At 36.9% G+C, this 25,610-nt stretch overlaps 1 protein-coding gene across 1 annotated transcript in view; it reads right to left on the bottom strand.

The window, feature by feature from the left end:
* SUPT20H (suppressor of Ty 20 homolog (S. cerevisiae)) overlaps positions 1-25,610 on the bottom strand; it is a 33,122-nt gene that overhangs the window by 1,944 nt on the left and 5,568 nt on the right. Inside the window, 18 exon segments of the mRNA XM_009998368.1 lie at positions 1,885-1,938; positions 1,940-1,999; positions 4,106-4,157; positions 6,544-6,702; positions 7,761-7,830; positions 9,770-9,931; positions 10,160-10,268; positions 12,273-12,390; positions 14,474-14,506; positions 17,660-17,817; positions 18,738-18,809; positions 19,808-19,864; positions 19,946-20,102; positions 20,210-20,349; positions 20,934-20,987; positions 21,106-21,222; positions 21,744-21,847; positions 22,459-22,588. Of these exon segments, the coding sequence (XP_009996670.1) occupies positions 1,885-1,938; positions 1,940-1,999; positions 4,106-4,157; positions 6,544-6,702; positions 7,761-7,830; positions 9,770-9,931; positions 10,160-10,268; positions 12,273-12,390; positions 14,474-14,506; positions 17,660-17,817; positions 18,738-18,809; positions 19,808-19,864; positions 19,946-20,102; positions 20,210-20,349; positions 20,934-20,987; positions 21,106-21,222; positions 21,744-21,847; positions 22,459-22,588 (1,806 nt within the window).

Here is a 25,610-nt window from a genome sequence, read left to right as displayed (position 1 = left end):
CTTGTTGTTGTCAACTTCCCTGCAGTCATCAGAGTCTACATCTTATGGTTGTTACTTTAGGACATTTCCTGTCCCTCTCCCAACCCCAAAGTCTTCAGGTGACACGTGAAACCATCCATGTGCAAAGGTCCTAATCAATCCAAATGTGAAAAGTCCAAAACTTACATTCACATGTTCATATTGTGCCACACACTTCTCAACTGCATAAAAAATACAAACCCTCCTTTAAAAATTTTATTTTCAGAACAGAGTAGATCTCGCATTAGTAACTCAAATGGAATTAGTGGAGTCTGATCTAGTGACTACTGAAGTCAGAGAGTACTGAATTTATTACCTTTTTTAGAACTTAAATTATGCATTGATTCATAAAGTGGGGAAATGAAAGTATTATATATGCAATTCAAGCAAGCTGCATGGCTTATCAGTCAGGGAAAAAAAACCCTTTCGAGCTGGTGCACTTCCAGAAGTTTCAGTGCTTCTTTAGAATAACCATATGAAATAGTGCCACCAAGATCCAAGTAACTTGACCAAAAGAGAACACGTTAGGATGACATAATGATCTTGCTGAAGACAACTAAGACAGACTCACAAAGTCATAGAACCAACATGTGGGGATAAACCCTAAGTATGAGATGAGCACATATTTATTCTGCTGGCAGCACATAAAATCGTTGGTCTTTTTTTGGGTGGGATAGTTTTTTCCCCACTAAGCACTTGGTTTACAACACTGCAAACACATACATTCTTGTCCTCAGTGAAAGGTAAGGAATTGGGTATTCAGAATAGCTCATTTTAGCTAATGACCTTAGTCTTACACTGTAATATGTGATAAGAGAAGTTCCTTAGGGCAAGTTAGGCAAGGCAGAGAGATTTACTTCCTCCAGAAGAACCTTTTGCCCCAACAAAGACTAGGCTTACATCAGCCATTTTGTAAATGCCCTTAAAGTTCAATGTCTAGAAAATAAAACCCAATAGAACAAGTTTGCTTGATGATTTTTTTTTTCAGTAATTCAACAAGGAACTGACATTTGGATTCTGAGAATAAATCTGAAAGTCTCCCATTAAATTGTTCTACATTCCAGAACAAGGCCTGTGACACAGGAGATTGTACACCATTAAAACATTCTCCAGTAGCACAAGCAAAAATTATTATGACAAACTAAGTATCCAGCAGAGACTATTTGGTAAACAGAGACCTTGCATGTCTGGGAAGATAAAGAACACAAAAGCTGGGCAGCTGGTTTTCTGACATTGCTGCATTAGTGCTTGTTAAGATTTTTAGGCATAGGAAAAACAAACCACTCAAAATCTGTCATTTTGAGGACAGGCAGATTGGTATATAAAGACTTTAGACAACCTCAGTGATTAAAGCCTTGAACACAATTCCAGGCAGCAGAAGAGCAAGTGTCTTAAGACTACAACTTTAAAGACAACTGATACTTTTTTTGGTACGAGAACAATTCTGTTGAACTACAGGAATGATAATCCTATGCCAGGTCTCAGCAGTCTAAGTAGGAAGCTTCTGTTACTCTCGTAAATCCTCATGTGATGCATCTGCTAGTTATGATAAGCGGGACAACGCTAAGCTGATGTTACACCACTTGGTCAGCAGGCTGGCTCTCTTCATGCTAGAGTAAGACAATGCTTAGACAGTTGTTTTGTTACAGCTCTTCTATACAGGATGTAAACAAAGGAGTATCACCCAGCTCCAGCCACAGCAGCTAAGCCACTGCAGTCTTTGCAGTTTGAGAAGGTTTGAAGGAAGACTTTCCCCCACCTCCACTTCAGATCTATTGTGTAAAGGGCTCATCTGCTTGTGGAGATGGGGAGAAGAGGAGGAACTGTTTCATCCATGCACCCAGACTGAGGGCTGTTAGCACACACCTCTTCTCCCTGTTGCTGATGACTACAGGTTGTAGGCTGCTGGGACTGTTGCTGTAGAGAAAATTGTTAGATTCTGCTGCTGTTGTGGGTTAAAAATAAGTGAACCACTTGGAAGCTGCTGAAGTTAATCTTCAAACAGAAGGCATAATTCAATTGAACTGCTGAGTTTCCTGTTGTCCTAGGATGAACATCATATTGGTAATGACTCACTCCTTGGAAGTTTGCTTTTGCATTAGTTTGGTTTTGTAAAATCCTTTAAAATTAGTCAGTTTACAATTGCTGTTTGTGAAAAAGCCTTATGCTCAGAAAACAAATTTGCATTAGAGTGAGATATTTCCACAGGAAAAATACATTTTTATCATTCTAACTAAAATAGTAGAGATTGTACTGATACCGGGAATGTAAAGGCTGGTCTTCAAAAGAACTGTTTAGTATTTCTACTTTCAGAATATTCTGAATTTTAATAGATGCTTCCAGTCAACAAGCTGCTAGGTCCAATGCAAAAAAATGTTAAAGTGTAATTGTCTTGACTCCTCTCCTTTATCCCAGCTTTAACTGCACCAATTTCAGCCAAATTATTCTTGGCTTATACAAGTGGCAGAGGCAGCTTGAAAGGATGTACTTCAGCATGAAATCATACAAACAGAAGCACTGAATTTTACAAAAGAGCTCCACTCTAGCGTTAACTGTCTCCTGTGCCTGCTCTTTTCCATGTTTCTGGAGTGTGTACAGCAGTGTGAGAAAGAAGTAGCAGAGCTATAGCTCATCTTTTACTGGTATTAACTCTTTGAAGCATGTGCAACATTTTAATATCTGTTTTGACATCTGTTTTACATATTGTTGAGGACACAAACAGTGGAATTGACTGCAAGTTTGCAGACGACACACCAAGCTGTCTGGTGCAGTCAACACACTGGAGGGAAGGGAAGCCACTCAGAGGGACGTTGACAGGCTTGAGAGGTGGGCCCATGCCAACCTCATCAAGTTCAGTAAAGCCATGTGCAAGGTCCTGCACATGGGTCAGGGCAATTCTAAGTACAATTACAGGCTGGGTAGAAAATGGATTGAGAAGAGCTGTGACAAAAAGGACTTGGAGGTGCTGGTTGATGAAAAGCTGAACAGAAGCCAAAATGGTAGAATGGTTTAAAACTGTAAGAGGGTAGATTTAGGTTGGATATTAGGAAGAAATTCTTTAGTGCAAGGGTGGTGAGATACTGGCCCAAGTTGCCCAGAGAAGCTGCGGATGCCCCATTCCTGGAAGTGTTTGAGGTCAGGCTGGATGGGGCTCTGAGCAACCTGGCGTAGTGGGAGGTGTCCCTGCCCATGCAGGGAGGTTGGAACTAGATGGTCTTTAAGGTCCCTTCCAACCCAAGCCATTCTATGACTCCACAACCACTGAAGCCACACTTTTGCCCCTGTAACTTCAGCTGACTTCAAGATCCAGGAACTACACTCGATTCTACAAACAATTCCTCTTCTACTTTTAACTGGAGCCCTGACATAACATGCAACCTTTGCTCATGTTTGTAGTTGTATGTATCCTCAGTGGAAAGAAGACGTTTATAGACCTTTTAAACTCCCTATCTTAAATGAACTTCTACTTCCATTACCAGGAGGTCTGTAAAGCTATTACTGCACCTACCTGTGTATGTTCAGCTCAGCTTTTTGGTCTTATGTATGTAACCCCTGAGTGATTGTAATGTACTGATTTGTATTTTTAAAATAGTAAGTTCAGTTTAAAGAATGATTTGCAATAAAAGCTTAGACAAATCCTATAAATAGAAGATTGCATTTTCAGATTAATCTCTTGAATTCAAATGTCAGCATTTTTAGATTGTTACTGAGAACAAGCTGCTCTGTTGTGAGTTAAGAACATAATTTCTACCTGGATTCTTTATGGAAGTAGCTTTTTTTCTTGTTGTGGAGTCTCCTTCACTGGAGACATTCAAAACCCACCTGGATGCATTCCTGTGTGATGTACTCTAGGTGACCCTGCTCTGGCAGGGGGGTTGGAATAGATGATCTTTCGAGGTCCCTTCCAGCCCCTCAGATTCTATGATTTCTCTTCTTCTAAGTGTTTTAAACAAGCAATTACAACTTGCAGTAAATGGTTTTATAAACTGGCTTCAAAGATCTGTGGGGGGCAATGCAGTAAGCAGCACTATACATGTTGCTAAAGAAAATTATAATAATTATTATTGTGTCCAAGTATATTATTTACCTGCAGAAGATTTAAGGGCCGAAGATTTGATGCATTTTTCAAACCAAAGGGGCTGCCTGTTAAAGAAAACATCTTTTTATTAGTAGGAAATCTTTACTTAACTATATATGTGTATTGCAATCGATGCATCTTTCCACTGGGATCTTTTCTAAACTTTTGGAAGCTGGAAAACTGGCAAATTTCAATTTTGTACATAATATAATGCCGCATTTCCCCTAATCTTGACAAGTTCACAGTTATCATAGTTAAAGAGAACTGACTAAATGGGAAGCAAACTTATAGCTGCTGAACACCATACCCCGTAACCTAGAACCTGCTAATGCACTTACACAAAGGTGAATGTGGAGAATACCACAGCAGTTACTCTTCAGTTATTCTTCTGGCTTTAAAAAGTGTTACTGTTTGTACAGTAAATCCAGAAATGTCTAAGGGCTCAAATGAAGTAACAGGCTCTCAGTTTCTCAATCATTACCATAAAACAGTCCCACCCATAATCTCTGCTCCCAGCACCCCAAGTGCTTCTGGCAAGATCTAACTGACTTGCAGAGCTTTTGGCATTACTCTACATGGCGCTCTCCAAAGCTATACTAATATAAAGATGTATACATAGTATGCTATGAGTTAGGTATAGAACCGCAACAAAACTCCAGTAGAACAGCAACTGTCAGACAGAATCCCCAGAGGTCTGCCACCAGCCTGGCTCCACTCACTACTCCCATCTGTTATGTGGGCAACAGAGTAGCATGTAAAAACTGTGACAACAAACTGGTCAAGTTTGATTGTGCTTGAAAGGACAGATTTAGAATTAGAAGTGATCCTAAGGAACTGAAGAAAGGGTTCAAAAATCAGTAACATTGAATAAAAAAAAAAGACAAATGAACAAGTACAAAATTTTAACTAGCTTTGTGTCTACACAGCAAGGAAGGACGTGCGAAGTTACAGCAAGTCACAAACATCCAAATCATCCAAATCACAAACTATAGAACACACAAAAGAAAATAACCTCTTCACACAGTTTACATTTATAAAACTCACTGTCACAAGATGCCGTAGATGCCAAAAATATAAATGGGTTCAAAAACCAATTAGATAAATCCACAGACTAGAAGTCTAGCACAGGATATTAAGCACAGATCCACGTGGATAGTCTTCAGCTGAGAAAGTCTCAAAGCTGTAGAATGCCAGAAGAGGTACAGTTGTATACAACAGATGTTTCACTTCACACTTTTGCCTCATCTGAAACTCTCTCCTAAGTATCCTCTAATGGCAACTGCCAGAGACAGAATATAAACCGGATGGATTTTTGGCCTAAACGAATAAAGCCATTCTTATGTTATTGTAATGCTGTTGTGAAAAATACAAATAAAAAATAGGCAGACCTCATTTGGGGAAATGTTAACAGGAATGTTGTGAAAGAGATGAGATGCATTTATTCTGCTGTGCTCCATTGTGGTAAATCAGCCAAGCTCAGGCTTGTGTCCAGTTTTGGTTATCACATTTTAAGAAGGATGTAAGCAAATTGGACAGTCTAGAAGAGAGTGACAGGATTATGAAAGGTTTGAAAAAAACAACCTATCAGAAAGAGAAGACAAATGTGGGACATGACAGCATGTTTGATACTTAGAAGGCAAAGAGAAAGGGTGAACAACTATTTTTCATGTCTGCAAGGAACAGGAGAAAAAAAAAATTAATAGCAATTAAGAAGATGCAATGTAATTAGAAGGAAACATTTTGTATGGTTAATGAACCACTCTAAACAGCTATCAAGGGAGACTGGAATCTTCTTTGGTGAAGGTATTTAAAACCAGTTTAGATAAGCATTGGTTCAGAATGGTTTAGACAGATTGGACTCTGCCTCAGAGTAAGGGATGGGAATCTTTAAGTTTCTTCTATACTTCTAATTCCATAATTATACATTAGGGTTTTTTTGGTCTTTATTATTTTTTCTGAAAAAATAAACGAAGAATTTAAGTGCTGTGAACATTGAGGCATAGAGATTTATAATCATATTTGAAGGAGAGAAGGAACTAATTAATTGTCTTAATAGACTGAAGCAGTACCAGTAATACAATAAAATGACCCACACGTTTAAAAAGCAACCCCTCTTTCTAAGTTCAGTCATGGTTTTTTTGTTGGGTTTTTTTTTCCCCTGGCAGTCCCTATTAGCAACACTACATCTGAATTTGGAGTTTCACTCAAACTTCCAACTGAGCATGCCAAACAATCCACATTTAGAGTATGTTTCCCTGATCTAGCTCCCCAAAATAAATTTCAAACCACCACAAACATAGCCTACTCTTTCAATGCAAAAATATGTTCCCGAGCTCCAGCCATCAAATACACAGCCTATTCATACAATGGCCACTTTTGTCCATTGTTCTCATGGTATGTTCTCACACTGTCCCTATCAGCAGGGTGGCTTTTCAACTTGTTCACACTAACCTGCTTGAGAGGCAGACTGCATTGCAGCGGGCAGCGCCCCTGATACCAGCCCTCCTGATGGTAAAATGCCACTCAGATTTATACCTGCAGGGGCTATGGCACCAGCGTTGCACCCCAGCATTGGGTTTGAACCACTCATCAGTGTCTGTGCTCCACTGTAGAAGAGGAAAGACAACAAATCAAACCCAAGTGGTACACGCAAATCTGAGTAACTGAATTTTTGCCCTCTGTCTCATGACAAGTAAACAAATTCTTTGTTATAAATGGGATTATGGATAAAGCATCAAGGCAGCTTAAAAAATCGTTATGCCTAGGGCATAACAAATATGTATATTCATGTTCTTGGCATATGTAATTTTTTTTCTTTGGTATAATCTACAAGAAAAAAAAACCTACAAGTGGTTCTTTTATTTCAGAAATGCTGAAAGATCAACTAACTTGAAAACTGTTGTTCTTTCACAAAAAAACAGGTTTGTGTTTTCTTTTTGCACTATAAAAAGATGTCTCTAATCAACTGTGATCAACTACTGAACACCTTGGATTAGTAATGCAAGTGTCTGATACTGGCACTGAAGCACACCGTGTGTCTTACTGCTCATATATTGTTACAGAATTTAATTTAGTCTAAAAAGAAGTGCATGTTACACCATACAATCTATTATTGACAGCAGTATTTTTTTTTTTTTAACCACAAAATGAGTTTCAAGGATCAAAGAATGTTTAACCTCAATGTTTCATTACAGCGTTAGAGAGCAGATTTGCTGTTTTCTTGTATTTTACATACAGCCTTTCAATCACAGGCACCTGAATATCAAATCTCTTTCCATTTCTCATTTAGAGTGGTCTGCGTATGATATATCAGAGATGAGGTGGAATAAGTTTTCAAACTTACAGAGCAAAACTTGAGAAACCACTTAAATTAAGGTTAAGCCATATGAAATTCTGCTATATGCATCCAAAACACTGAAAACACAATTTTCTTAAGAGACCTTTTCAATATTCTTATAGTGGGTGCCTTAGAGATGAGAAATACAAAAAGTTTCTAGTGGCCTTTCACTTCATAATTACAAAGTAAATGATGTTTTTGTATTGCAGATCCTGAAAAATATCTAACCTGAATGATGCTGCAAAGCCCTGTGCCACCCCCACCCTCCTGCCCCAACAACCAACCCACCCAGGGCAAATTAAGAAACCATCATAACAAAAAACTTACCACACAGAGCCCACTACATTGATGAAGTTAAGTCCTGCAGGGTTTGCCATGACCTGGGTGGAAGTTGTTCCTGTAGTAATGGATGTTACCATGGTGGAAAGAGGAATGGTCATTACAGGCAGTGCCTGGCTCAGAGACATTTGCTGCTGAGCAAACGGGGTTAACAAAGTGGGCTGAGGGGTGAAGCCTGAATCTTGGGGAGTAGGGGTGGCAGAGGGGGTAATAGGAGTTGAGCTCTGAGCATCAGGAGGGTGTGGGGTCGATGAAGGGGTGTTGGTTGGAGTAGGAGTAGATGGTTTAGGAGTTCCAGACCCTGCTCATTGAGAAAAATAAAAAGTGCCAGTTTGTTATAAAAGGCCAGTCCTTTTTGTATTAATAAGGTTAATGGAATCTTATTTAGCAGTGACAATTTGTTCCACTTTTAGACTGCAAGTGTTAATTTCTACATGACACGAGTGTTGCAGCACGCACTCATTGTTAAGGATGCAGTATAATCACACAGAAAACCTGTTCTCCTTGCTTAATTTCTTAAAACTGTACACTGATTTGTATTCTCCATTAAGTTCTTCCATAATTTATCACACATTAAGTCATAACTCCATTCAGAAATACTTATATAAAACCAAAATTATTTCTTACTGACTGTTTTAACCTAATGAATGTTTTTGTCCTAAAATGTTATCCATAGAGTCTATATGCACTCCCTGCACAACAGCATTGTGTTAAAAACATATGGAAAAGAACAGATTCAAAGAACATACACTATTTTAATACTCATGGGGTTGCTATAAATTTCATTAGATAGCTAAGCTCCCATTTGCCAACTTCTGATCAAATAAAATATTTAAGAACGAGAGGATAACACTGCATCTTTAAAAGTGTAATTCCTCCTGCTTAAATGTACCATGTATATTTGTTGTGGATGCAGTAAGCACAGTTTATAAAAAAAAAAAAGCAAAAAAACCCCCCCAAAAACCCAAAACAATTGAGTGTGGGGTTTTTTTTTCAGTTTTTGGGGTTTTTTTTGTTTTATTTTTTTTAGCTTTCATGTCCTGCACAAAGAAATAAAAATGAACGTCCTGCTGCTGGGACCAGACCTTCAAAGTAACAACTGGGAGCAGCAGATTAACACATTAATAGCCCTAACATAAAAACAAAGTAAATGTATTTCATCAGTTTTCTTTTTTTCTTTGTGCAAAACAAGAAGGCAAAAAATGTAAACCTTTTGAGCTATCCAGATTTTAAACTATTTAATGCAAAAAGAATATTATCATATTCCAGGATACTGGAATGCAGTATACAATTACTCATAAAAACCTGAAAAAACTGCAGCTACAAATTCTCTTTGTATAAATCTGTTCATGAAATGCCTCCAGACGCATGTTTATGATCTATAGCTATGATTACAATGATCTTGTCAGTGTAAATTTACATTTTAACACCTGAGAATATGGTGCTATCAGCAGCAGCATCACCACCACACTTGCAATCAGCAATGATTTGTAAAACAGTGCAGGAGTGTTTCAAAAAATCATCTTATCGTTTATTGTATCACCACCTTGGGACTGATCAGATTATATACATACATAGAGATACAACTGCACCAGCTCCTATAACACTTTAAAAAAACCAGATGCTTAAATTATGTAAAGGCAGACTGATCTAACACACTATTTTTACACTGGAGGAAAAAATAAAATCTACACTTTGGAATTTTATCTCATCACATCATCTACCAGCCTTTCATAAATGCGATCATACTAATTGCATAAAATGTATTAAAACGTATACACAAAGGGTGCATACATATATACAGAAAAAACAAACACAGTTACAATAAACATAAAATACATACAGTGAACAAGAGACCTGCCTAAAGCTGCACAACTTATACAATTTAGGGTACACTGTACACTTAAGGTTCATCATTCCACAGGTTAAGGAGTTTATCTCAGGAAGCATTTATGCAAAAGCCTAAGATTTAATGGAGAATTTAGGTCGGGACTCACTTTGTGAAGAGCTCGCAGGAGACATGGCAGCTGAAGAGAGCATGCTAACTTGATTAAGATCCATAGATTGCTTCCGAGAAAGACCAGGAGGCTTAGAAGGAGGAGGAGGAGGAGTTGGGGATTTTAGATGGCCACTTGACTGTTGTGGACTAAAAATATTACCTGAAAAAGCATAATTAAAGTACGTTATTGTTCTCTGAGTAGATGTTAGCTGATATTTGCTAGGATACAACTTTGTGAACACTATCATCAGAAATTAACAAAATTATGCTCTTTTCACAGATAAGACACCACATTTTTTTTTTATTAAATCTTTACTAAAGGGATATAATGTTATTTTACAATAAGCAGAACACAGAAAAGGAGATGCCCAAGTCAACAAATAATTACCTGAAGAGCTACTTCCTGAACTTGAAGGTAATTTGATGGGAGGAGGTCGGTGTTTTACACCTTTCCCCAATACAGAAGACTGAACAGAGCCTGATATACTTTCTGGCTGCTAGGAGGAAAGAGAAATTAACACTACACCACAGCAATCATGTGAGCTTCCACATAATTCACAGAAAAGACAACACAATTAGTTCGCACCAGATTTCTCAAAACCATTACAAAATTCCTTTCAAACATTTCAGATTTCCATCTATTTAAAAAACATAATCTTTGACTGACTCTCAAGTTAAAATGCTTACCATCAAGAAGTAGCTTGAAAGTGTCAGTAAAATTTAAACCAAGAAAAAAAAAAATCAGGAGCTTCACTTTTCTCTACAGTTCTGAAATCCTTCATAGTATTTTTTTGGAAATTCAAGAGTGACAGATGCATTTTAAGGGCAATTTGGTCTTACTGGAAAAATTATAGAATTTAATTTATTCATCACCTGTATATATCTGCCATTTCCAACCAATATGGATTTTGGAGTACTCAATCAGATTTCCTGATCCTGTGAATAGGAATTTAAATACATGCAAGAAAATTTGGAATGTGCAGAATTCAATACACATTTTCCCACTGATTTTAGGGGATCAGAACTTCACTAATATTTTTTAAGGAAAGGTGCTCCTTTTTGCTTGTTTTTATAGCCTACTTATCGGGTTGTCTGTAAAGTTAACTTGAGTTAATCAAGTCTGTAGTTCTCAGTCACTCACAACTGACCCTAAATGCATATTTGCAATAATTGACACTGTCAAAAGACTCCACAGTGAACCGTATTTACAGTCACAGTCTATATATTTTTACCTATAAAGCAGGTGACCGATAAATGAAAGCAAACATGCAGTTCAAAACCTACTGAAACTAGAAAGTGAGGTGCTCAATATACCAAATGGAATATTCTGAGCTAGAGAATAAATTACATGTGAATGAGCTACCAACTATGCAGAATCAACTTTTTTTGACAGCTTCCTCAACATGTTTCTAATTGCTTGCTTATAAGAAAGAATTTTTTGAGGAAAATTCTGAGGATTATCTTTTTCTTCTACTATTAAAAACTACTTTCTTCATTCTGAAAATAAAAACTAATGATCCATTCAAAAGAGGAGTAGATCACTAGGCAGAGTAACTCAACTAGCTTTGCCAGCTTTCAGTGTGGACTTGGACAGCTGGACAAGCTGACATCCAGAAGTATTCCCCCAGCCTAAGTTATTCTATAATTTTAATACATATACACACATACACATGCCTGGTATGTCTGTGTGCATATAAACATATGCAGATACACTTATACTCCTTTCTGCAACTGCTGGTCTCTGTCTGCTGCTTCTGGCTGCCATCAAGAAATACCTCTTTCAGAGCAATGTTGCTGAAGTTTGAAAGTAGGTATTTAGGGGAAGAATGTAGCAAAGGATATAGCCCAACAGACGCAAAATTCATTTACTAGCAGGAGCCTAAATACAGCTCACCACTTGAGTATTGAATCTGATGAAGAGAGCAAGAAGCAGCAAGTAAAACATGGCAATGCCAATGGGCATAAAAATTTGGGAATGCAGGAAATTCTACTGGATATGTGTATACAAACTGATGCACTTGAAAGGGTTTGCTGTTGGTTTTTGTTTTTTAAGTTTTCATCTTCAAATTAAAGATAAAATATTTTAAATAATTTCTAAAGGTAAAAGAAAAGTAGTTCAGCTACTACATCTGTTTCTGTGTTTACTGACCTGTTCAACAAAATGCATAGCTGCATTTTACTATAGTGTGAAGGGTTCATCTGAACAGGGGAAAATGATACAACAAAACCTTGGAGCTAACTATACCATACACGGCTTAAAGAAAAAAAAACAAAACACGTGACTAAAAGACACAACATTTGAACACAGTGAGAACAGAAGAGCTCTCCTCTAGCTTTTCAAATATACTTAGTCTGAATGATTAGCACAAAAAACCCCATTAAATATGTATTTGGAATGAAATTTTTAGGTTATCTTACTTTTAAATGTGGATAGCAAAAATTATACTAATAATTCAATAATCTAGTGGAAATAAAAGAAAGGTATAGACTGATAAACTCACTTCCATTTCCTTCCCTGGAGAAAGATGACTAAGATTGACTGATCCACCTGAATTATGAAACATTTTCACAGGACATTTAGCTTCATTTTGTACTAACTCCTGATACTGGTTCACCACTCTGAAACAAACAGTGAGGGCATAAAAAGATTAACAACTTTGAACTTCCAAAGTAGATACATATATATAAACACATAATTGTATATATATTATCTAGTCATATATTACTTGTTTTATAACTAAGTATATATTAGGTAAGTATATATCTCTATAAAATAGATATGTACATATATAATGTATCTGTATCTCTATATAACTTTCTACTTTGTGGTCATGGGCTCTTTACTTCAATTTTTAATTTTTTTAACTTTCTTTTAATAACTTTTTTTTTCCTAATGCAAAATACGTTCTGTTTAAGAAACAAGTTCAAGAAACACTCTTTTGGAGAAATACGCAAAGCGAGATTAACAGTTCCCTTCCCCAAAACAACTGCAACTCTTTGGTATGTCAGTCAATGGGGATCCCATTCCCTTTACACGGGTACAGAATATTTTACAAAGCTGTGTCTTCTGCTTATGGTCCCTGTGGAACAAGCAGTTCTCCTTTAACTTGAGGTCTGTGTCAAATGAGGACTCTGAAAGCAAGGCTGTACTAAGACGTCCATGCTGTGACCCAGGTAGCACATCAAAAGTGATCACTTGGAGCACCAGGATAGCCAGGTCTTACTCTATGAGACTAACAAGCAGTGACATACCCAGGAATTTAAAGCATCCACAGCATCAGGCAAACAAGTTTAAAATACTGTTCCACAAAATCAAATACTACATCTCTACTAATTTGAGATAATTAAGTTGAGGGAATGCTGTTTCACAAACATGAGCAGAATATACAAAGTGACTTGAAAATCAAGCTGAAGACCTGTTGTTGCTTAATAGTCTGGCAGGCTGAAACCCAGTGAAAAACTGCTGGAATATTTCTATTAGCTTATACCTAAATGCAATGTAGTACACTTCATTTTGGCATACCACTGATCCAATATGCTGCTACATAACTAATGCAGACACAAGCAAGGGCCCCAAGATACAGGGCAGAAGAAAGCATGCAGTGTAATTTTTTCAGCAACTAGGTTTTAGACTGCCTTAAAATTACAGTTGAATTGGAGTAATAAAATGTCATGTACTCAAAATGGTGGTCCTGCCCTCCCTCCTCCTCTACTGCTTCTTCTAGTCCTTGTCCCCAAAACCCAGCTGCTTATTCTGATTGAAGGATTTGTGTAACCCTGCAGCAAATATTATCAGGAAAACAATCCCAGTTAAATCTGAACTCTTGCAGTATTGTTGTTTTTGTTTTCAGCCAACCAATCCCCCAATTCAGCTGACAGCACTAACATCAGAAGTCTCTATCAGCACAACGGAGAGAATTTAAGCAAAGAGTTTTTTAAATCAAAATTACCTATTAAACCAAAGAACATTATTACTGACTTTTTACCAACTCAAGCACTCTTCTCCCCTGCCAACCATGTAAGAAGAGAGTGGGGGCTGAAAGAGCTATGGGATGTACCTTGAGATCTTTTATAAAGACAAAACCACAACTGGCTTTGACAGAGACAAAAGGTTCTGTGCTCAGGCAGGTATCTAATGTGATGCACACTGACAAACACTTGAAGAAATACTTATTTTGCTGCCTCAAGTTATCCTAGAATTTTACTCATAATCATTCTACAGCTAACATATACTGTAAAACTGCCTTGTTACTTGCTTCTCTAAGAAAGTCTCTGAAGCACGCAATGCATGACATATAAAATAAGTTGTATATATACAAGTCCTAGATTACACTTAAGAGTTCAAATTGACAGTTTCCATGATCGCCAATTTAGCATACAAAATATTAAGATGAAATACCTCTTAAGTGCTCTCAGAATAGTATTATTATTACCTATGTAATCAAGAATTGCGCCAGTAACTAACAATATGCTTGAAAATTAGGTAGTGGAACAAGCTGTATTCACATATTTGCTTTCCTTTATTCCTCCTTGCTTATTAAATACAGAAATAGCCCACTACACTACACTTCTTGCTAAGACTATTTTCCTCAGCTGACATGCATCTCTTTCCATAACTACATTAGCAGTCCTAATGGCTAAAAGGAATAAAATTCGTTATTTTAAATCAAGCCAAATGCTTGCAAACACTCTATTAATTTACCTTTCAGCATCAGTCTTCGAGCCAATAAGGAACCTGAAATGTAAAATATATAATACATTTTCAGTCATGGATTGGGCTAAAATAACATGTTTTTATAATCACAAAACTTTGAACAAATGTCAGTGCTGCTGTTTTTTCAGGCTTGCTGAAAATACAAGAGATGCTGCATCCATTTAATGGACTGAGTTTATTTAGTACTTGAAATAAAAACTTGGCTTCATAGCTATATATAAAATATACACACATGGTCTAATATGGTCTCCTTTAAGAGTAAATTCCCTGCAAAGCAAAAAGCAGAATACAGAAGCTTTGTATCTGATACTTTCAAAAAATGGAAGTAACTGCTACAGAATCACAACTGTAAAAGTCTAAGGGAAAAGTTACCTACAAATCAACACATAAATCAATGCTCACACTGAAACATAAACAAAAGTGCCCTGTGGGAATGTCAAGAACAGCCCCACCTGTAATATTTTAACAAAATTTAGTTTCCATTGTTTGATTTCACTTATACAAATTCTGACTCCTCACAATTTTCAGAAACTCCTAAATAAGCATTTATCTTTTGCCTAATACTTATGTCTTACAAACTTATTAGTTCAGTGATTTTTTTAAACACTACAAACCTTTTGTGTTTCTCTATCTCAAAAAAACATTGCTTTATTTTCAGCAGAACAAAAATGTCTTATGCACCTGTTACTTCATATGATGCAGTTCTCTAATGAGGAAGGATCCAAATTTTTATGAAATTCAACTGGTAATGTCTTAAAAACAATGGACTAGAGCAGTGATTTAAAAAAAAACCCAAACAACAGGACTCTAATGCTCAGCCTTATTACAGAACTGTAAGGTGGCAATGTAGTTCAAGGAAGATCAGTACTAAACCACAGAATCACAGAATGTTTGGCGTTGGAAGGGACTTCCAAATATCATTGAGTTCAACACCCCTGCCAGAGCAGGACAAAAAAAACTAGGGCAGATTACTCAGAAAGGCATCCAGACAGGTCTTGAAAGTCTCCAGAGGAGACCTATCGCAGGGCACAAGTGAAAAGAGGTTGTCCCTGCCTTCTTGATGCCCAGCCCTCATGGATTTATAGACATTAATTAGATCCCCTCTCAGTCTTCTCCTCTCTAGACTGAAAAGCCCCAGGTCTCTTCAGGCAGGTGTTCCAATCTTTTAATTATCCTTGTAGCCTCCATTGGACTCTCTCAAGCAGATCCCAGTCCCTCTTGAACTGGGGAGCCCAGAACTGGACACAGTACTCCAAGTGAGGTCTCACCAGGGCTGAGAAGAGGGGGAGGAGAACCTCCCTTGATCTGCTGGACACACTCCTAATGCACCCAAAGATATTATTCACCTTCTTGGCCGCAAGCGAACATTGTTGTCCCATGGATAACTTGTTGTCTACCAGGACTCCAAGGTCCTTCTCCACAGAGCTGCTCTCCAGCAGATCACCTCCTAGCCTGTACTGGTGCAATTTTTTGTTCCTTCCCAGGTGCAGGACTCTGTACTTGCTCTAGTTGCACCTCACTAGGTTCCTCTTTGCCCAGCTCTCCAGCCTGTCCAACTCTGGCTGGACAGCCTTCAGGTGAATCAGCCAATCCTCCCAGCTTTGTGTCATCAGCAAACTTGCTGAGAAGACACTTTGTCCTGTCATCAAGGTCATTGATAAAGATGTTGAACAGGACTGGACCCAGCACTGATCCCTGAGGGACCCCACTAGTTAGAGGACTCCAGCTGGACTCTGCACCATTGACCACCACTCTTTGGGCTCTATTGTGTAGCCAATTCTTAATTCACCTCATTATCCATTCTTCTATTCCACATATTCTGAGCTTACTATGGTTTTGACTGTTTTTGCTGGCTTTGACTGGGATAGAGATAAGTTTCTTCATAGTAGCTAGTATGGGGCTGCATTTTGCATTTGTGATAAAAACAGTGTTAATAATAAAAAGAGATGGTTTTGTTATTGCTGAGAAATGCTTACACAGTGTCAAGGTCTTTTCTGCTTCTCATCCCATCCCACCACTGAGTAGGCTGTGGGTACACAAGTTGGGAGGGGACACTACCAGGACAGCTGACCTCAACTGACCAAATGGATATTCCATACCATATAACAACATGCTCAGCAATAAAAGCTGGAGGAAGAACATGGAAAGGAGAAGGGGGAAAACAAGACATTCAGAATTATGGCATTTGTCTTTCCCAGTAACTGTTATGTGATGGAGCCCTGTTTTCAGGGAGATGGTTGAGCACCTGCCTGCCAATGGGAAGTAGTGAATGAATTCCTTGTTTTGCTTTGATTTTGTGCACAGCTTTTGCTTTATTTATGACACTGTCTTCATTTCAACCCATGAGTTTTCTCACTTTTACCCTTCTGATTCTTTCCTTCATCCCACTGGGAGAAAGTGAGTGAGCAGCTGTGTGGTGCTTAGCTGCCAGCTGGGGTTAAACCAGAAGATTTTAATAAAAAATAAGAATAAGATACTAGACAATAAAAATAACTCTCAAGAACAGAACCAAAGTTTGCTCAGGTTCACTGCTCCAGTGAGCTCCTTGCTCACTGAAATGTATAGGGTTTATTCTGCTGCAAAAGTTCCTTCCTAAAAAGAATTGAGTACACACAACAAAAACAGAAAAGAATAGAGAACCTTTGCAGAACCACAGTCAATGACAGCAGATTCAAAGAAATTCAAAATAACTCAAAATGATGGAGCTCCTTAAGAGCTCATGTTTTTCTTCATAATTTATTTAGCCTAAATTTCTTCGCATAGGATAAACAAAATGAAATATTTTTTTCACAGTATCATGCACATTTTAACAATCAAAATTATGAGTAACACTGAAAAAGTCTGCTCACAAAGTCTCATGGTATCACTACAATTGTTCCTGGGATTTTTGTGCTTTTTTTTTTTAAAAAAAAAAACAACAAACACAATGTATCTTTAATGTAAAAAGATGCATATTTAACACAGAAGTACATTTAAGATAGGATGGTTGCTTGGACACATTTTGTTTTAGGGGTTTTTTGTTTAACACATTTTAGGTTCATTAGCTGAATTTTTCAAACAAAACTCTTAAAACAAGTTTCTAGTTTTAAAGTATTCTCTTAACTGAAAGTAAGTAACATTCATCTTCCTTCATCTAGCAGATCACAACACAGTTTAGAAGAACATGTAACTTACTGTGATGGAGTAACTAGGTTGTCACTTTCCTCATCACCTTTGAGTGTCTGAATTTTACCATAGTACAAGGGATTGCCAGGGGACTGAAAAATGGTCAGTTTTGTTTTTTGAAGCTGATTACCAACTTCACATTCAAACACATAATCATCTTTCATTTCCTAAAAAGAGAGAAGAAAATCAAATTAGTTTTAAACAAGTAGTTACACAAATAGCTAGTAAAATATGCCAATTCTGTACACATCATAGTAAGAAACACAGTAAGAAACACTGTAAGAAGGGGTGAATTAACTAAAATGAAAGTGATTTAAGAAGTTATCTAAAGAGTCGTATCTTAAAAATACAAAAATATTGCAAACACTGAACAATCATGCTGGATATGGAAAGGCAGATTGGGTAACATCAAAAGTTTAATGTAATTATGACAATGCAAAAACCCGTTCCAAGTAAAACACTGGAGATGAAGATTAAGTTAATGGGAATTACTTTTTGCTAATATGAAACTACAAAGACATGGTAGATGCTCTTAATAAAGATTAATTCTTGGTAACTTTGGAGGCAAGATTATGGATTTATTTATGGCCAATTATAATAAATTACTACTACTTATCAAATAATGTAATTTGTGCCAAAAACCTCAAGGTTCAGCTTAAACATTACAGAAAGAAGTATTTAATATTACTTAACCTCTTTCCAAATTTAACATTTTGATTTTAACAAAAGCTCTGTTCCATCAATCTTTGAGTATCTGAGTAAAGAAAGCAATTTGTTGGGCAGGGTACTGCTGCCTGTAAATTATTATGCTTTCTTTACTACAAAGCAATGGCACATTACTTGGGAGACTGAAGTTGATTTTCCTTGTATTGCTGGAAAAACTGAGGAAATTACAAGACTGACCACATGGCATGCTGCACTTTATGGAACTACAAGTATCTGTGACAATCTTTTGTGTCTAAATAACACAAGGGGGATTCATTAAATTGGGGAGGGAACATTATTCCCACATTACTTAGATTTTATTCAAATAAGAGACATTTTAACTAGAGACAGAGAAGTTTGGTCAAAGGTCTAAACTACTCACATGTGCCGGCCAGACAGTTGGTTGAGAGTCATCAGGCTTGATAGACTTTTCCACTTTGGCGTATTTTTCCACCTTAAAGAAAATGAAGGTATCAGAAAAGAAAGAACAATAGTCATATTGGGCCAGAGTTAGTCAACCTAGCACAGTTTCTTGTTTTTAATGGTGGCTGACATGCTAATCTTCAAAAGTGAGTGCAAGAAACAGACAAGGATAGCTTCATACTTTGTATAGCTTCCCCCTTTGTGCTATGCATTCAGAAAAGGTGAATTGGAGAACCTTCTGAACTTTACATTTATTCTATTACACCATATTTCTTATGTTAAAATTGTGAAACACAGCTTAAGACTACAGATTGAAATCACTGCCTCCAATGTGGAATGGTTAAGAAATTTCACAATACCAGTAGCTCCTAAAGACTCCTATTAGGTCAAGTATAAGACCTTTGAAGTGCAAACGGAGATGAGGTTTGTACAAACTTGCAGCACAATTTAATGTGTAACATGCACTCTTTTCAGCACTATCAAGTGTCAAGCTACATTCTTGTTTGGTCTACTGAGTTCCTTATGTATCCTAGCAGTGTGTTTTGGCAGTGCCAGAAACAGGGAAGGTGCATGCCCCTGAGAGAAGAATGCATACTGAGAAATCAGAAGAACTCCCAAATAGAATTCTCATATAAAAAACTATAAACTATTGAAAATACTATGTCCCATAGTATAACATGTCAAAACCAAGGAACCTCTACCAAGCTGAGAGGTGACTAATCTTAACATAATTTCCTTTTTCTATTTTTTGTTACCAGACAACTTCAAATAAACATGCTCACTGAACCCACTGATGAACAATACTAAAGGTCTGTTTGTACTATTTATCTCATCCAAATTATCATGTTACAATTGGAATGTATTCCAAAGTGGTTTAGTTGTGTTTATAGCTTACATTATAGAAAAAAAAATAAATTATTCAAGTCACTCCCACTTTTTAAAGGTCATTCTTTGATACTGGATACTCTAATCATTTCTCCATACAATAGAATGTGCAATACAATTGCTAATGGTAACAACTGGACTTACATCCACTTCAGAAGGTGCAGTCAAGTAGCAAGGGTTCTGTTTCCACATATCTACACACTGAAGGATGAAAAAGGAGTATTAAAAATTAAATGTTTTAAATAGTTGGAAGTATACCCATCTATGTCTCAGAACACTTACATTCCCAGCTTTAGAAATTTTGAGGTCATACTGCTGGGCTCCTTTCCTCTCCTTTCTCTTCTGTAAGTAGTCAAGTAGTCTGAGCTGAGGTGGAGTTGAATAGTGAGCTACTTCCTGCTGTCTGTTCAGAGATGACCTCGAGTACCTTTTGAAACACCTATTGGAAAATGACAGAGAGGCTTGTAAAACTATCAAAATCAAATTCCCTACTGCAACAAAACAATTCAAACATTATGTATACAGTGATTTCACACTGAAAGCTACCGTTTCATGGGGCGAGTATTCATCTTCTGCTTGTTGTACAGGAGTCTGTTTGTAGTACAGGTCACGGCTATTGAAGGATCAAGACACAAGGGCTCTGCTGTAGCCAAAATAAGTTGGCTCTCAAGTAGGAGTTTGTCTTCCTGTAATATATGTAGCTATTAATAAATGTAAAAAGATGACGACTTTTACACTAATTAATTTGATAAATATCTATACATATGTGCACATTATCTTAAAGAAAACTGAAAAAAATTGTGTGTGGATAGTCAACAAAAGAAAATATTCAACAGCTAAGTATCACTAACTATTAGTATGAGTTAGAGCTTTGGCTGGAGTTTCATATAGGAAAAGAAATCCTTCTGAAAAGTAGGGCGCATGTTCTGCTTTTTCTTTGTTTTAAACACAGTAACTAGTGGCAATGAAGTCCATTTTCTGCCAGTGATTTATACTGATGGACTGGCAATCAGTGCCATAAAGATGATCTGCCTGGGACTTCAGGTTGTAACTTGAAATGGATTTGAGCATGACTGTGGCTCTGAAATTCACATGAGCATGCTGAGTACACCATGTTATTCAGCATGTAACTAACTATAACACTACAACTGTAGTTATGTAGGACTCTACTTACTGTAACAGGATAAATCACTAAATTTGTTTAATATTTTTAAAAAGTATTATGTAGTTACCACATAACTGTAAAGTTTTAAAATAACTGCTAACCTACCTGTGTCCATTTGTGGTTGTCACTTGTTATAGAGTGCACATCACAAATTAAAGTCTGAGGAAGAAGACACAGTGGTAATCAGCTTTCAACTAAGTAATGTACATACAGTAATAGCTCTTATCCAGTCTAGGAAGTACTGTAACACTGAGCAATGACTTAAAATACTTTTTACCTGCATTGTAGGACGCAAAAGGATGTGCTTGCTTTGGTATGTTGGAGATTTCATGTTACCAGACTGCCTATAGTCACGTATTTCTGCTATGACACATCCACAATGAAAAATATTAACCTAGTTGAAACAAAAGCAACAACTTGTAAATAAACAAGTATTTAACAATCTGCCTCTGCCCCTGCCTCCAAAAAGTTGGTTTTTGTATATCACATAATATTCAGTGATACTTTGAATAAAACTAATCACTAATTTTTTCAGACCAGTGGTCTGACATACCTAGCTATACCTAAAAAAATACAAGCTTCAAATGTAGTGTTTTCACACATTAGCAATTTAGTGTTACGAAATTCCTCTGACAAATATTTCATAATGACAAAGAACACAAGATACTCTGCTACAGCACATAGTTGAAGTTGTTTGGCAGCCTTAAATATAGCAATATCTCTTCTACCCCTCTTCCCCAATAATTCTTTTTTCCCATATACCAATAAAATATTTGAGACATTAAATATTACAGTTACAAATGCACAACTATATCTTGCAATTGGAATCACCTATGTTAAGCACTGAAAAACAAACACCAAAGTCTATTGTAAGGTGCAAAATGTAAGCTCGTTTTGAAAACAAAACTGTCAAACCTGAGATTTTTCTAAAAGGTCAACCAAAATAGGTGGTAGCTCCTCTGCATCCAGATATTCAAGCAGCTCTCCTTCCTCATAAGGTAGCCGAATGGTCTCAGAATCTGAATTTAAATAAAACATATTGGTATTCTTTTCAAGTTGAAATTTTAACAATGTGAAATCTAAAACAAGCCTGCCAAACCTATCCAAATAGGTCTTTCTTATATATATAAGAGTATTGGTTTTTTACATTCATTTCTGTTCCCAGAGCTCGATTTTCCTCTTATTTAGCCAAAAGGCAATATGCCTTTATAGCTCAATGGGACAAAGTGGTTGGTCCCAACTGATACACTGTGTGCTCATTCTAAGTCACAGTACCAGTGGCGTGAAAATGCAGTCAAACTGGATCATAGATCCTGTTAGTCAGACCTGGATTTAGGAAGCAATGCAAACAATTTGACAGCAGGAACCTGAAGCAAGAGAAACTCAGGAAGCTTCAGGAGGAAATAAAAGAATGGAAGGCTATTAAAAATACTCTTATCTACTAATTTACGTTGCATCATTAGAGACAATAGCTGATCATTTCACATCTGTAAGTAAATTTTTAGTTCAAGAACAGTTGTTTTTCACAAGGGATTACTGTAGAAGTGAAACAGTTAAATGTAAGCAACAACACATTCTAACTATTCATAGAGCATTCTGAGTATTTTAAATAAATAAAAAAAAGTATTACCTGAACCATTTTTTCCCCTGAGCATAAGTGAATAACCCTCATTCCCCGGATAGAGGTTCACTACCAGACATGACAACGTCTCCTGCATAACCAGCTTCTCAAGTAAGTTCACATTTCGCCTCAGCTTCTGCTTTAAAAGTAAATATTGCTTATAAACATAATACTATCAAGTATTTAGTAGCAATAAAAAGTTGCTAGAATATGAGTACTATTTAGATTAATGTTGAAGTATATACCTAAACAAGCCCAGCTAAATTTAACTGGACTCCAGTCAGCAGGGTATATTAATTATTTATATTTACTTACACATACATTTAAAAAAAAACCCTTCATTAAAGACAAAGCACCAACCTCAAAGTATAAGTCCACAGACAACAGAGATAAGAATGATCCTATGCTACAATGTTGCTTGATAACACCAAGAAAATAGTACATTCAAACATTTCTAACAGAAGCAGATATTCCTTTCCAGGATTAAAATATGGAATTGCAGGATTTGGAAGCCTTCTTAATTACACTGCCTTGTCTGTATTTGCTGAAATCTGATCCAGCAGCTTCAGAGACTATTCAGTTTTTTTTAATTTTAAGAATGATCTTTGCCATGTGTAACAGATTAAAAAAATTAATTAGTATGCTTCAAAGACCCCATGCATATCCTACAAAATTAAACATTTTAAAAGCCCCCTGAGAACTTAAAATAATTAATTCTAAACCTCAGGCAATTTTACACCTTCTGTTTGGAGGGTAGATTTCATAGCTTGAATACCAGGTCTGGGTGAAGCCATTCCTTCAAAGTTAACCATAGCACTCAGATTGCCCAACTACTCATTTCACATACACCCAAATGGAGTAGCAGTGGGCTCTCTCTTTTCGAGCAAACTTATCTTTCCAGAGATACTGAGAAGACAGAAAGCAGAATCATCACTGGTAGGGGAATCATTCCTAAGGGAAAAGTACCAAACCCCCAGTCCTAAATTCCACAGCAATATAAACCAACAGATCATTTTAACACATATGCAGAGTAGAAGAGAAAAATATTTTTCATCTCCTGCTAGATAGTTTTGGAACTACTGTTCAAAGTTAACTCTTTCACATGCTTCATGAATTACGGTGACTACATTCTATTGCCTTTTACAGTTTAGATATTGCGGAAACTAACACAAAGGACAAAGTAGCACCTAAATTCTGGAGAATGAATGGGTAAAGACCTGGAGGAGCACGGGGGAATGTGGGAAAACATGTCACAGCAACAGTAAAGGTAGAGACTACTCAGGAAAGGCAGTTCCTTGTGTGGGACTCTGGCAATGCAGCCTGTTACTTATGCAAAAACTGCTTGAGATAAAACATTAACACCCCCCCCTTCCCGACACTGTTCCCCAGAGCTAGACACTGCACGTGCACTGCTTCCATTTTCAGACATGGTGCCAAGTAGGGGATGTCACCATTGGGCTTTCACTTAGACACACTATGTAGTAACCTGGGGTACAGGGATCACCACTGGAGAGCAAGTATCACACTCAACTACACTGACATCATCTCTCTTAAGAACTGAGGTATTATCATCTTTTGATGGGAAAGTTATTTTTCAGTGTTGGACAGGTTAATACTTTCATATTTAGTTATGTGATGTTATCAAAGGAATATGAGAATTCTGTAGGAATTGATTTTAAGAAACATCATCAGGTTATGTAAAAGAATTTAAGAAGTTTATTTATACTAAAGATATATTTAAAAATAAAAATGCAATCAAAAAAGTAAAGTAATTCCATTCCTCTATCATTGGAACAGAATACTGCTTCTAGAAGTTGTTACTAACAGTACTATTAACAATCTCTAACTTAACTTTATTATTTTCATGAGCTGAAGAAAAAGAATCAGTCAATTAAGGGCATTATTCCAACTAAAATGAAGGCACTGAATAATTTATAATAACTAATAACCACTCACAGAATTTCTAAATAAACAATTAAACATGTTTTTCCCCAGAAATCTGTCAATGAATATAAGAAATAGCCATGAGATTTATTTTTATGGAAGGCTTCTGCTGCTTAAACACCTCATAAATAAATGTAATTCAATAGTATATGTAATTAAACTGAGTTAATCACATAACTGAAATTTAAATTTCTGCAGTGAATTATTTGTTAGTTTAATTTTTTAATTTTTAAAAATTGGCCAGCTGTGGCTTGGTTGTTTTTCTTTTTTTGTTTGTTTCATTCCTTGGTGGAATGAAATAATTCCTTGCAGGGTTAGGATGTTGGAAGGGGGGGGGAAACAGGTAAAGAAAGAGGAGAGGACTATAGCACAGGCTTAAAACCACTTTTGACAATGCATTCATATGACCTGAACTTCTTAAGACATATTCTAAGCACATTTTAAAATATAAAGCCTCTCTAACACATTGGAGTAAATTAGAATTTCAAGAAGAAACATTTCAACAAGAATTAACATTTTTGATGACTACAAAAATCAGTTTTCTCCTCTGACTTCGCTATTAGATACTAACTTGGAGCTGATATTAACCATTGTCTCAGGCTTTGGAAAGATTTTAAAGATGAAGGAGTGGCCTGAGCTACACTACATTTCGAAAGCATTCATTGCAGTATATTGTAACAGTTCAAACAACCAGTCCAGTAATACTGCTCTGTTACATCAGCTAAACTTCAGACCCCTCTGAATTCTCCCACAGAAAAGCAGCACTTCTCCCTCCTGAACACACACCTCAATGACTGTGTGATGGCTGGGAAGCACTGAGAAGGCACAGGTACTTCCTTCAGCTCCCAGTGATTTCTGATGACTACTACTGAATATAGAATACTGAGTACTCCTTCCCAACGAGACTAAAGTAGTGATTTTATGCTGTTTGTGTGGGAAATGGTTCTTCTTCCCCATGTAAGTCTAAACCAAATGCCTTTTAAGCCAGCAAAGGCCTTCTGCTGATTATACCCAGCCAGTGGACCAAAACCACGCCTGCTGCTCAAGGACAAAAACAAAACAACAGGTGTGATACAAGGCAGGAATGTTGGGCAACAAGTTATGCATTGCCCCTACTAGTTACTGCCCTAACTTGGGGCTCATGGATGCCAGTTGGCTCTGGACAGCGACACTGACTGGACAGGGGGGTCACTGGGGTAAAAAAGGCAGAGAGTTCA

The sequence above is a fragment of the Chaetura pelagica genome, unplaced genomic scaffold (assembly GCF_000747805.2).
Source record: "Chaetura pelagica isolate M959 unplaced genomic scaffold, ChaPel_1.0 scaffold105, whole genome shotgun sequence".
NCBI lineage: Eukaryota > Metazoa > Chordata > Aves > Apodiformes > Apodidae > Chaetura > Chaetura pelagica.
This window is presented reverse-complemented; position numbering and strand designations above follow the sequence as displayed.